The following is a 10,280-nucleotide window of genomic DNA, read 5'->3' as shown; positions in this document are numbered from 1 at the left end:
TCATTTTTGCAGAGCTAACCACATCAATTTTGCAAATCGTATTGTTTTGTAATGCACGGGTAATTTTTATAAATTTTACAGATTCAGTTTATTAATCCATCTCAATTACTTTTCGGAATCTTTTATTTTTTTTGTGTTTCTAGCGTAATAAATGATACAATAAAAAATGTTACTTTTTCTACATCTTTTTTTTTCTATTTACTTTTTCCTGAAAATTCTCTTACTTAATTTGAGTAACTAATTGGAGTACTTTATTTCCTTATGACGAAAACTTTTTCTGTGGAGATGTACCGACTTTCAAACAACATTATTCTTGAAAGTTGTAGTGTTACAATCTAAGCTACTATGTAGCAAAAAATCTAGGCTACTATGCCTTCTAATCTACTTTGAGGTAATTATTGAACTGTTTTCTTTGATTGTACATATCAAAACACTCTCAACTTAATTACAATATTAATTTCAGTCACAAATATTATTTGTTTTTATTTGTGTTTTTATCTTATTTAAATGAATTTAAAATTAAATAAATTTACAATTAAATAAAATAAAAAATATAAGTCAATTGTGGCGGTTGACACTAAACATAAATTTTGATATTTGATTTATATTAAATATCACCGTTATCAAATTTTTATAAATCAATATTAATAGAGACTTTTATTATTATTAATGAAAGAACATTGTGCAGGCATAACGTACCACAAAATTTACGAAATAACAAATCAGGGATACATTTTTAAATTAATTTGTTTAGAGGTTAACTTTTTCAACGTAAATTTTAATATTTTTATAATATTTTTTATGAAAAAATGCATAAATATTATATTGTTGTAATATTTTGAAAAAAATTCAACGTTTTTTTTCCACTTTGTATAATTAATTTTTTTTTACGTTTTCATTGACTCTTGTATCTTATCAATTCTTAACTACAGTAGTTTCAATGCAAATGTTTTTTTCCCGTTTAATTCCAGAAATAAAAAGTATACTTTATTGATACACGTCAATAATAAGATTCAGAGCGTAATTTCGCGATTATCTCAGGTTTGGAGGCACCACGTCGGTCGTAAAAGCAAACTGACTAACTCTTTCGAACCAATTTACCAACTGATTTTTAGGTAAAGCGACTTTTTAATTTTTATAAATATTAAATTAATATAAATACGAACTAAGAACGTAACGTTTCTTTTTCTTTCATTGCTATTTTGTTTAGGTAATTTTTCTAATTGTTAGTTCCATAATTTTTATTTATTTTAATGCTTCTTCAACTTTTTATTGCACACTTATTCAAGTCTATTTATTTTTCAACTACATATAGTAATAGCAGGAAACTTTTCATATAATTCTGTCCTGCACGGAGTAAAAAAAGTGTTTCACCTCCTGGAAATTTACAATAATTCGTGCGGCATAAAAACCTGACATAAATTTTGTAGAAATATTTCAGAAATAATTTATAATAATTTATACATATGTTTATAGGAATAATGTTTGAAAACATTCTAACAATTTTAGAGAAATGACGTGTATAATATTTCTTAAAAATGCTTCCAAAGAATTGCCATGATTTTTCAAATATAAATTATTTCTCAAAATTTTATTAAAACATTTCTTAAAAGGAATCTCAAGAATATTTCAGGAACTTTTTATAAATTATTCTTAATATTTCTCGAAACATCAACAGTTAGAGAAGCTTCTATTAATGAAATATTTTGAATTAGAACAGAAACATATAGAATGTTATTTATCTTGTTATAATAAATTATCTTATAAGAAAGAGTTACTGATATCTTTCTTAAAAAATTTGGAAAATATTTTTTTACACATTCCAAAAATATTTATATGTCCGTGTAAATTAAGCCATACAAATATTGCAAGAAAATTACTACAATGTTTTTCCTCGAAAGATTATTAATAGTTTTCAAGATATATAGCAATACTCTATTTTTTTTAATATGTCTGCAGTCCAAATATCACAAATATATAAAATTTTAGAGTTCGATCTCTACACAAAGACTTGGAAAAAATTGGCAGTAAGATAAACGTTGCATTTGAAATACTTGATGAATTTTATATTCTACTTCAATTTATAATTTGTCATGATATTACGGATAAAAGGGCTGGAACGTAAAACAAAAAGACGATATCAAAACCAGTTTGTTATTTATTTTTTTTATGAAATATTTTAACATTAAATTAAATATGTATAGAAGTTTACGCTTGTAACAGTTTTCTTTGCCTGGTTACTTCAATAAAACTCTTCTTTAATACGTAGTCATTTAAGATTCGATTTTTCATAACTCACAAAAGCTTTCTTTATGATGATATCGATGGTTGCGAAAACTTTTGTTTGATAAAGACTAGCAACCCTTAAGAATATGTTACTTACAATCAAAATTTAACTACTTTATTAAAAAAGAATTATCTTTTTACAGTTTACAGCTGAGAAGCTTGTGTATTTTTAATTACAAAAATTAATAAAATAATTAGAGTTCTCACTCTATTAATGATTACTAAACAAAGTTTTGAATTTATACAAAAGAATCAGTCACTACGATAGTTTATGAAAAATAAATTTCCTTTGTGTTTAGCTATCTTTCTCACAATAACGTATACGATCTTTTCTTATTGAAAAAAATGTTATCTAGTTTGCATATAGTTTTCATAAGGTTATTTTCATGTCAGTTGTTTCTTTATAATTTGCAAACAAGGAACTTTGATAAAAACACGAAAACAAATTTAAAAGTATTGATAATTTTAAGTAACTGTGTCTTTATCTGCTTAATTGCATATCTTTTATTATTTCGGCATCTATAAAAACTAGTGAAATATACTCTAATACACAATGTGGTTCCATTATGACAGATAATACATTATACGTAGACTATAAATAGTAATAGATTTATACATATTGTTATATAGTGTTGGAACACCTATTGATCTATTCATATTATACGTTATTGTTGAGTGCATCTTCAATAATGGTGAGTTATAATATACAACTATGCAATAATCAACAAGTTGACATACAGTGCGTTTGAATCTACTTCACATGCAAACTTTCTAAAGTCGAAAATAATAAATTATATGTATTTTCTTATAAATAAAGTTTTTTATGACTTTGCTGATGAATTATTTGTGCCGCTTTGTAAAAACTTATTATAACGCATAGTAACTTAATTTAGAATTTATTACAAACTTTTTTATTTTATGTTAGAAAATAGAAAAAAACGTGATCACACAATAACATGATTACATAATTTTTATACTTAAAGAGACTAACTTCTATATTTGTATGTAAGAAGTAGGAAACACCTGTACGCAATGTGAAAAAAAAACAATACAAATTTAAGCATTTTTCTAGTATGGTTTGTGTGTCCACATGGATTCCAATATTATTAATATTGTATTATTTTTTTTGCATTAATATGTATATCGATCACACCTTACAAATGGAGTCATTTTAAAAGTAATTCTAAAATATCTGATCATAAATTACATATAGTAAAACGTTGTTTCGTAAAATAAATCATGCGCAGATTACAATAAAATAGGTGCTTCCATTAAAATCTTGATTTTAATTTAATTTGAATATTAACTATTCAGATAAAATTAAGAATTAAGATATCAAAGGTTCTGTATTACAAATAGTTTATGCAATAACAAATGCTTTATTTTCATATTTAATAATGTTTTTAAAGCACCATTTTAGATCAAATTAAAATCAATAAAAAAATTTTTTCATATAGTTTATAATTGATATCAAAAGTATACCATATATTTCTAATAACATTTAAAAAAACGTGTCAGCTTAACATTTACGTACAATAATTACGTGATGATATTTTCATAAAACAGACTAACTCGGCCACGTAAGTGTTGTAGGTTTAACTCATAAGTGCGCTTTTTTTAATGATATAATTTCACTTGAAAAATTATGAACAACGCTTCAAATTATAAGAGTTAATTTTATTTATACATCCTAGTAAAAAACTGTGGAAGATCTTATTTTCTTGGGCTTACAAATAGGTATGATAATATTTAACGAGTCTTTACAGAATTTTTATATTGAGTTCATGCAGTCTAATATCATTTTCATATTTCGTGATAGCCTTGCAACGATTATTTATTGTCTACGATAAATGTGCATACACAAGGTATTGACGAAACCCGAAGATTTACTTTGAGATTATAAAGTTCGGATATAGTCTATACATAGTAATACTAATTTAGATCTATACAATAAATATTTGTACAATTTATAACATACTTTCGTAATTTTATTTAACGTCACTTTGGACGACTAAATGCTATGTTAAATGAACTTTTTTCATTAAACTCTATTGTCGCCGTTTATTCATAAAGAAAAATCAGCAATAACAATATTATTGAATAAACTTCATAATTCAACAATCAATGTTTGCGATTACAAATCTTACCTAATTCATTTTCATATTACAGTTCTCGCTTTGTCGCCAACTATAAAATTATTACCCTACACATGCAGGATTAGCTTATATTACTTGATCTATACACAATTAAATTAATGTACATAGACACTATTCTAAGAATCGTCTTTTGTAACTTTAAAGCTTTACCGAAGTTATTGATATTTAATTATCAATGGGTGAATCAGAATAAAAAGTAAAGAAATAAATCAATATATAACATACAAATATTAATCACTTAATTAATATGAAATCTAAACTAAAATTTCAATACTTCATAAACCCTAAAAATTTCAAGGAGAAATGTATGCAATGTAGTGAGTTTTAATGTTAGTAATTGACATTACTGTATTTGTTGAACGTTTTTTTCTCCGTTTGGCACAATTTGATATATGTATTCGAAATCAGAGCAAAATTTTAAGTTGCATCAATTTTTTAATAAACTTTTTAGTTGATGGCTTTGTATAATTTGCATATTATACGTCTATAGCTTGTTTCGTATTCTAATTTTAGACATTTTTATCGATGGTCTTAAATGGCATTGACCAATCGTTTTATGAAAGTTTCATAAAAATGCATAATGGACACTTTACACATATAAAGTTGTTCTTATCGAAAATTGAAATTATTATCGAAAAATTGGCACTTTTCCTCATAAAAAGTTAATTTAATGAATATTAAAACTGTGTAAAGATAATAAATTTTCATTATTTGATCCAATATACTGGTAAAAATTACAAATGTATGCTATCGAATCGACGATAATTTATTGCATTTATATTATTCTTATATGTTATTGCACTTTAATCCCTTACAAATGTAAAAAATCGTATGTAATTTGATGTCGATAAAAATGTATTGATTAGGCAGTTGACAAAGGACGCTTTCAATCAATCCTTAAAATATTTACAAATTGCATAGTCGCATGCTTCCTCCTCGCTTTATGGCAAAAGTTGTTTATCAAGAAACAGGTGTTAGATTCTTAAATCTATGAATAGTAATTATCCCTTTGCTGGTACAGAGGCAGAGGAGTCATTGGGGAGAGATCGTCGTCATCGAAGCTGGGATCGTGGTTGAGTGGTAGAGTAGCAAGAGCATTGGCTATATCAGAACATTAATTAGTGAATATATGCATGTCTACAAAATTTTTACCGTATATTAGAAAATTGATCACAAAAAAGTATTTTTACATTTGCTGTCAATATTATTCTTATAAAATGTATGCAAATGTAACATTTTTTTACGTTAATATATAAAACGATTCAAAATATTAAAGGACGTCTAGCTAGCTCTAGTTGTTGAGTTACACACAGTAATTAATAAATATTAATGAAAAATTCGGATATAAAAAGAAAACGTGTAAAAGGAGAAATAAAATGTAAATATGATAACTAATAAAGAAAACAAACCTGACAAACAGTAATATGATGTGCTTTTCCTATATAGAAGGATGGAGGAAACATGTCAGTCAATGTGCCTGGTTACCTACACACAGCACAAACGTTCCAGACAACACTCTACTAGTCGGCAAAATATTGGATTCATAATCAATGCCGGGAAGCTGTATGTAATCAAGTTATTGATTAACTTTAAATATTAGAGAATCCATTGTTTTTTATTTATCGAAATATATATGTATATATTTAGCTAAAATTGAGATGGCAATTTAAACAATTGCTTTGTAAAGCATATTTAGTTCTTTTTCGTTATAATTTTAGCTCAAACGTTGACTATGAAACAAATTTTGCCAGAGACATCTAAAGTCTTTCAGAGCAAACACTCGAGATGACGCTATGAGATGTAATGAAATTAAAGAGCTGTTAAAAAAATGAGTTGCTTACGATTTAATAAATTAAGTATATGCAAAAAAGAATGACCAGAGTAAAAATATAAAAATAGATATTATTATAAAAAGCATGCTTTTGAAAACACATCTAAATCTAAAAACGCTAACTTATTAGAACACTCATTTTGTCATGCATGACGAGCGAAACTCCGAAAAATGTGAACTAAGTATAACATTCAAATATTAAGATTTTTATAATTCGTACCGGCAACCATTTTACTTTTCTCCATCACTTGCTTTGCCAAAATTTGATTCAGTTGTAGTATGTGTTCTCGCTGTCTCTTCTCTTCGGCTACTTTCTTTTTTAGAGTATCTGACTTTTCGATGTTTGGATCATCTTCTGAAAAATTATTGATGAAACGTTAACTTTGCATATATCGATTTAAAAAATGCACAATAGAAATGCAAACCTGTTCCTTCACCACTTCCAGTTACTGTAGTTTCCGAGAGCATTTTTCTAATTGACTCAGCTTTCTTCAAACGCTGCTCTTTCTCTTCAGCAGTCAATTCCGGTGTCTATTAGAAAATAAACGATTTCAATGAGCACTTTCGATAATCTTGAAGATAGAAGACGCGCATTGATATCTACCTTTTCCGGCACGTAACGCTCAGGAATGATAATTTTGTTAGGAGTGCCTAAAAGTTGATCAATAGTGCTCTCGTTGTATTTCAGCTCCTTATGACTTAACGTCGACCTGACGACGTCGGGAGCGTTGATCCTTGGTCGCAGCGCTCTCTCCATGTCCAAGTCATCTCTTGCTCTTCCCATACCCTACAAAGAGTAACATTGCAGTACATTAATAATTAGTTTCATTTTGTAATGAAAATTTTGTCAAGTAGCTTTATATGGATATGTGAATACGTAAGTGACGAAAAAAGAACAATAATTTAATTTAAATATATTGACGTTTAAATAAATTATACTTTATGCTATGTAATTTAGTTGCTTAAATATTTACTACTTACTTTATCAGAGAGGCACATAAATTAAGTTATTAGCGAATTGTGATTGGTTAGCTAAGTTAAATATGAAAACATTAATTATTGTTACTTTCAATGCGACATCCGTATGAATATTTAGCAGCCGCAATTAGTATAAGCACGTATAATCAACAAGCAACACTGATTTTATGTAACTGATTTATGAAAGTGAAAAGTGCAAGAAGAATCGCAAAGAAATTTGGCAGAATAATTTGACTTTTCAATGTTTAATGTCACGATTGAACCCCATTTATTACCAAAACGTTGAAGTGCTGTAATAATGAAGGCAGCCATGAATATAATTAAAACATCGAAGCGAGCACGCAAAAAAAATGTTACAACGACTGTGAATCATACGCATAGCAACATAAATGCTAAATTTTTTCAAGATTCAGTACATGGTATACATTATACAGAAATAAACAAGTTGTAAATAAATGTAAGTGAGGAGTAAAATGTCTTTTGGCAGATAATGCAACAAGGTACAGAAAAGACGACAACAACAGAATACACGCATTAATGAAATTAGGAGCAGTGGCAGCAGTGAACAAGTAAACTTTGATAATCCTGCGATATGTATAGGCAGGCGGCCACCCAAAAGAGACATAAAAAAGTGATAGGAAAGAGAAAACCCAAACGAAAAGTAAAATCCAAAGTGTACCATCTTCGTGAGAGCGTCTTCGAGATCGAAAAGCGGCTTGCTACTGGATACGGTATAGTGTCGTCTCTTTTCCCGCGGCACCTGACGCCTCCTAGGCCTGTCGTTGGGTTTCTTCTCGCTCATCTCTTTGATGATTTGCCGCGCGGCTTCGCTCTTGAAGATCGGCGACAGAGTCGGCGACTCCGAGGACAGAATCTCCGTGCTGCCTGTTGGGCTCATGGGATAATGTGGCTGCGGTGGATGCTGATAGGGCGGACTCGTCGAGGAATAGTAATAGGGAGAGGATACGCTTGTGACGCTCTGACCCTGGGGAGACGAGAAGGTCGGACTGTCGGTCGCGTACGGTGATAAGGTGCTGTCCGAACTCATGCCCGTGTCTTGGATCTCGATCTGTCGTTGCGTGTTGTTGTTCGATATTGCATTGTTTTTTGATTGTTTATAGGGTATCTGGATCGAGAAAGGAAGGATAAAGACGATGAGAGAAAACAAAATGAATAGATGAATGAGTGAGTGAGCTTTAAGCTTTACCAAGCTGCGCTTTATACCACGCTAGCTGTAGCTGATTTCTTTGATGGATTGTTTGTTTAGACTAGTGTTTCTGTACAGATTTTCTTTTTTCCTTTCTAACGTCAAAATGCATGGATGCGTGTATATATATATATATATATATATATATATATACAGAGATTTAATATTGTTATATGATTTGGTAAATTGCGGCAATGTCACGTTTTATCTCGCAATTCATGCCAATAACAATTCGACGTCGAGAAAATCGTGCTAATTCAATTCAACATTGCCGCATTTTCCCGCTAGTACAAAGTTTAGTAAATAAGTAAATATTGGAAAACGTGAGAAGTAAAAAAAATGGTAAAAATGGTTAATCAACGCATAAAATATGCCATTACTTGCAACGTCTTCCTTATGTACACGCAATATGGTTTATAAAAAATGTAAAAAAAAGATGTTTCATTCTCAAAGCAGCATATCTAGTAAATCGATAATCTAGCCATCAAAAAATCGAATGGTGCAAGGAGAGAAAGAGAGCAAAGGGAATGCTCGATTTCGTTGCACAAGCTTACCCTAACGCGATGTCTAGCCATCATATTCCTGAGGGCAGTGACGCTGTCGCTTCGAGGCGGTGGTACGACGGGATTCTGGTGGACACCTGGATACGAACGTTGACCACCAAAGCCTCGAGGTAGAGACATACTACGCTGGAATTGCATGTCGCCGAGTTCCGACAATTGAACGCTACTCTGCGCGTGCATCATTGGCGTTGCTGTCTCTTCGATCACTCGATCCAGTTGAACCTAATTAAAAAGACAAGATACACGAGCAAATGAGATTTGGAGAAAGAATGCAAAGTGACGAAAAATTTGATCAAGTAATTTATAAGCAACGAACCTCGTATTGATGAGGCTCGCCGTAATCATCATCGCCGAGTCTTTTGGCTCCCCCTGGGGTTTGGAATCCATTCGTCAAGGGGATGCCGAGGTTACCAGTTCTATCTCCACGGTCCCTTTGACGTCTCTCCGACTCGCGCTTCACTATGCGCACCGTTTTGATCTCCTGTTTCTCGCGATTTTGCATGAAAACTGTCGAATAAAAAGTTATTCCATGAATAATAGATCGAGCGCTGATTGCGAGCATTTCATTTTTCGTTGAACGTTGTCGAATGCGAATAAATTATTGTACTTACCAGAATATTTATCATCTTCGTTTCCGTAACCGCCATTCATCATGACTGCTTCTTCAACAGGGGGTGGTGGAGGAGGAGGTGGAATGTATTCCGGAGGAAGCATAGGACCGCCATTAATTATGTGCTCGCAGTGTCTTATATTTTCTGTGGACCATCGTTTATAACGTATTAAAAATCTTTACAAAGATCTATGTAGTCAAATTAAAAAGAACATTATCAGTTTGTCAACAAACTCACAAGAGTATATGCATCATAATATAATAAATTCATAAAAATAGAATATAAAATTGCTACAAATACATGCGCAAACATGTCGCTATATAAAATCCAAATATAACGTTGCAAGTATAGTCGGAGAATAAATTGTTCGTTTTACTGGACGCAAAGTGAATAATAATTAGGTAGCGTTAAGCCCCTTGTGTATGGCATTGTAAATTGGTAAGTTACTATCTGTACAAAATCTATGGATTAACGCTACGTAACTATTTTTGCTTTTACACCCAGTAGAATTCAATTCTTACCTAACGCGATTCCCTTTTTGTAAGGTAACTACACCGTGGTGCCTACTGCGTGATAGTCACCAAATTCTATGTTTCAAATAATGAAAGCAGGTCTTTAATACAAGGGTTAGACATTTTGATTTTTATC

General features: G+C 30.4%; 1 protein-coding gene and 1 long non-coding RNA gene across 9 annotated transcripts in view; one reads left to right on the top strand and one right to left on the bottom strand.

Moving 5' to 3' along the window:
- Nucleotides 1-2,854: 2,854 nt before the first annotated feature.
- On the top strand, nt 2,855-7,081 carry LOC131663144 (uncharacterized). Its single transcript, XR_009301830.1, has 3 exons — nt 2,855-2,978; nt 5,889-6,005; nt 6,962-7,081. It is a non-coding gene; the product is annotated as an uncharacterized LOC131663144 (long non-coding RNA).
- LOC131663141 (uncharacterized) overlaps nt 2,972-10,280 on the bottom strand; it is a 121,347-nt gene continuing 114,038 nt past the window's right edge. For 4 of the 8 annotated variants that reach the window (XM_058933293.1, XM_058933294.1, XM_058933296.1 and 1 more), the window contains 7 exons: nt 9,633-9,776; nt 9,338-9,528; nt 9,013-9,243; nt 6,878-7,060; nt 6,699-6,804; nt 6,494-6,628; nt 2,972-5,543 (listed from right to left, as the gene is read on the bottom strand). In XM_058933293.1, coding sequence (XP_058789276.1) covers nt 5,431-5,543; nt 6,494-6,628; nt 6,699-6,804; nt 6,878-7,060; nt 9,013-9,243; nt 9,338-9,528; nt 9,633-9,776 — 1,103 coding nt within the window. In that variant the 3' untranslated portion in view covers nt 2,972-5,430. Of the gene's footprint in view, nt 5,544-5,851; nt 5,928-6,493; nt 6,629-6,698; nt 6,805-6,877; nt 7,061-7,930; nt 8,137-9,012; nt 9,244-9,337; nt 9,529-9,632; nt 9,777-10,153; nt 10,220-10,280 lie in introns of those variants that run through there. The other 4 variants (XR_009301828.1, XM_058933295.1, XR_009301829.1 and 1 more) reach the window with 4 other exon arrangements.

The sequence above is a fragment of the Phymastichus coffea genome, unplaced genomic scaffold (genome assembly GCF_024137745.1).
Source record: "Phymastichus coffea isolate CEN01 unplaced genomic scaffold, Cenicafe_Pcof_1.1 PCOF00031, whole genome shotgun sequence".
Lineage (NCBI taxonomy): Eukaryota > Metazoa > Arthropoda > Insecta > Hymenoptera > Eulophidae > Phymastichus > Phymastichus coffea.
Note: the sequence above shows the minus strand (reverse complement) of the source record. Positions and strands in the feature narration are given on the sequence as shown.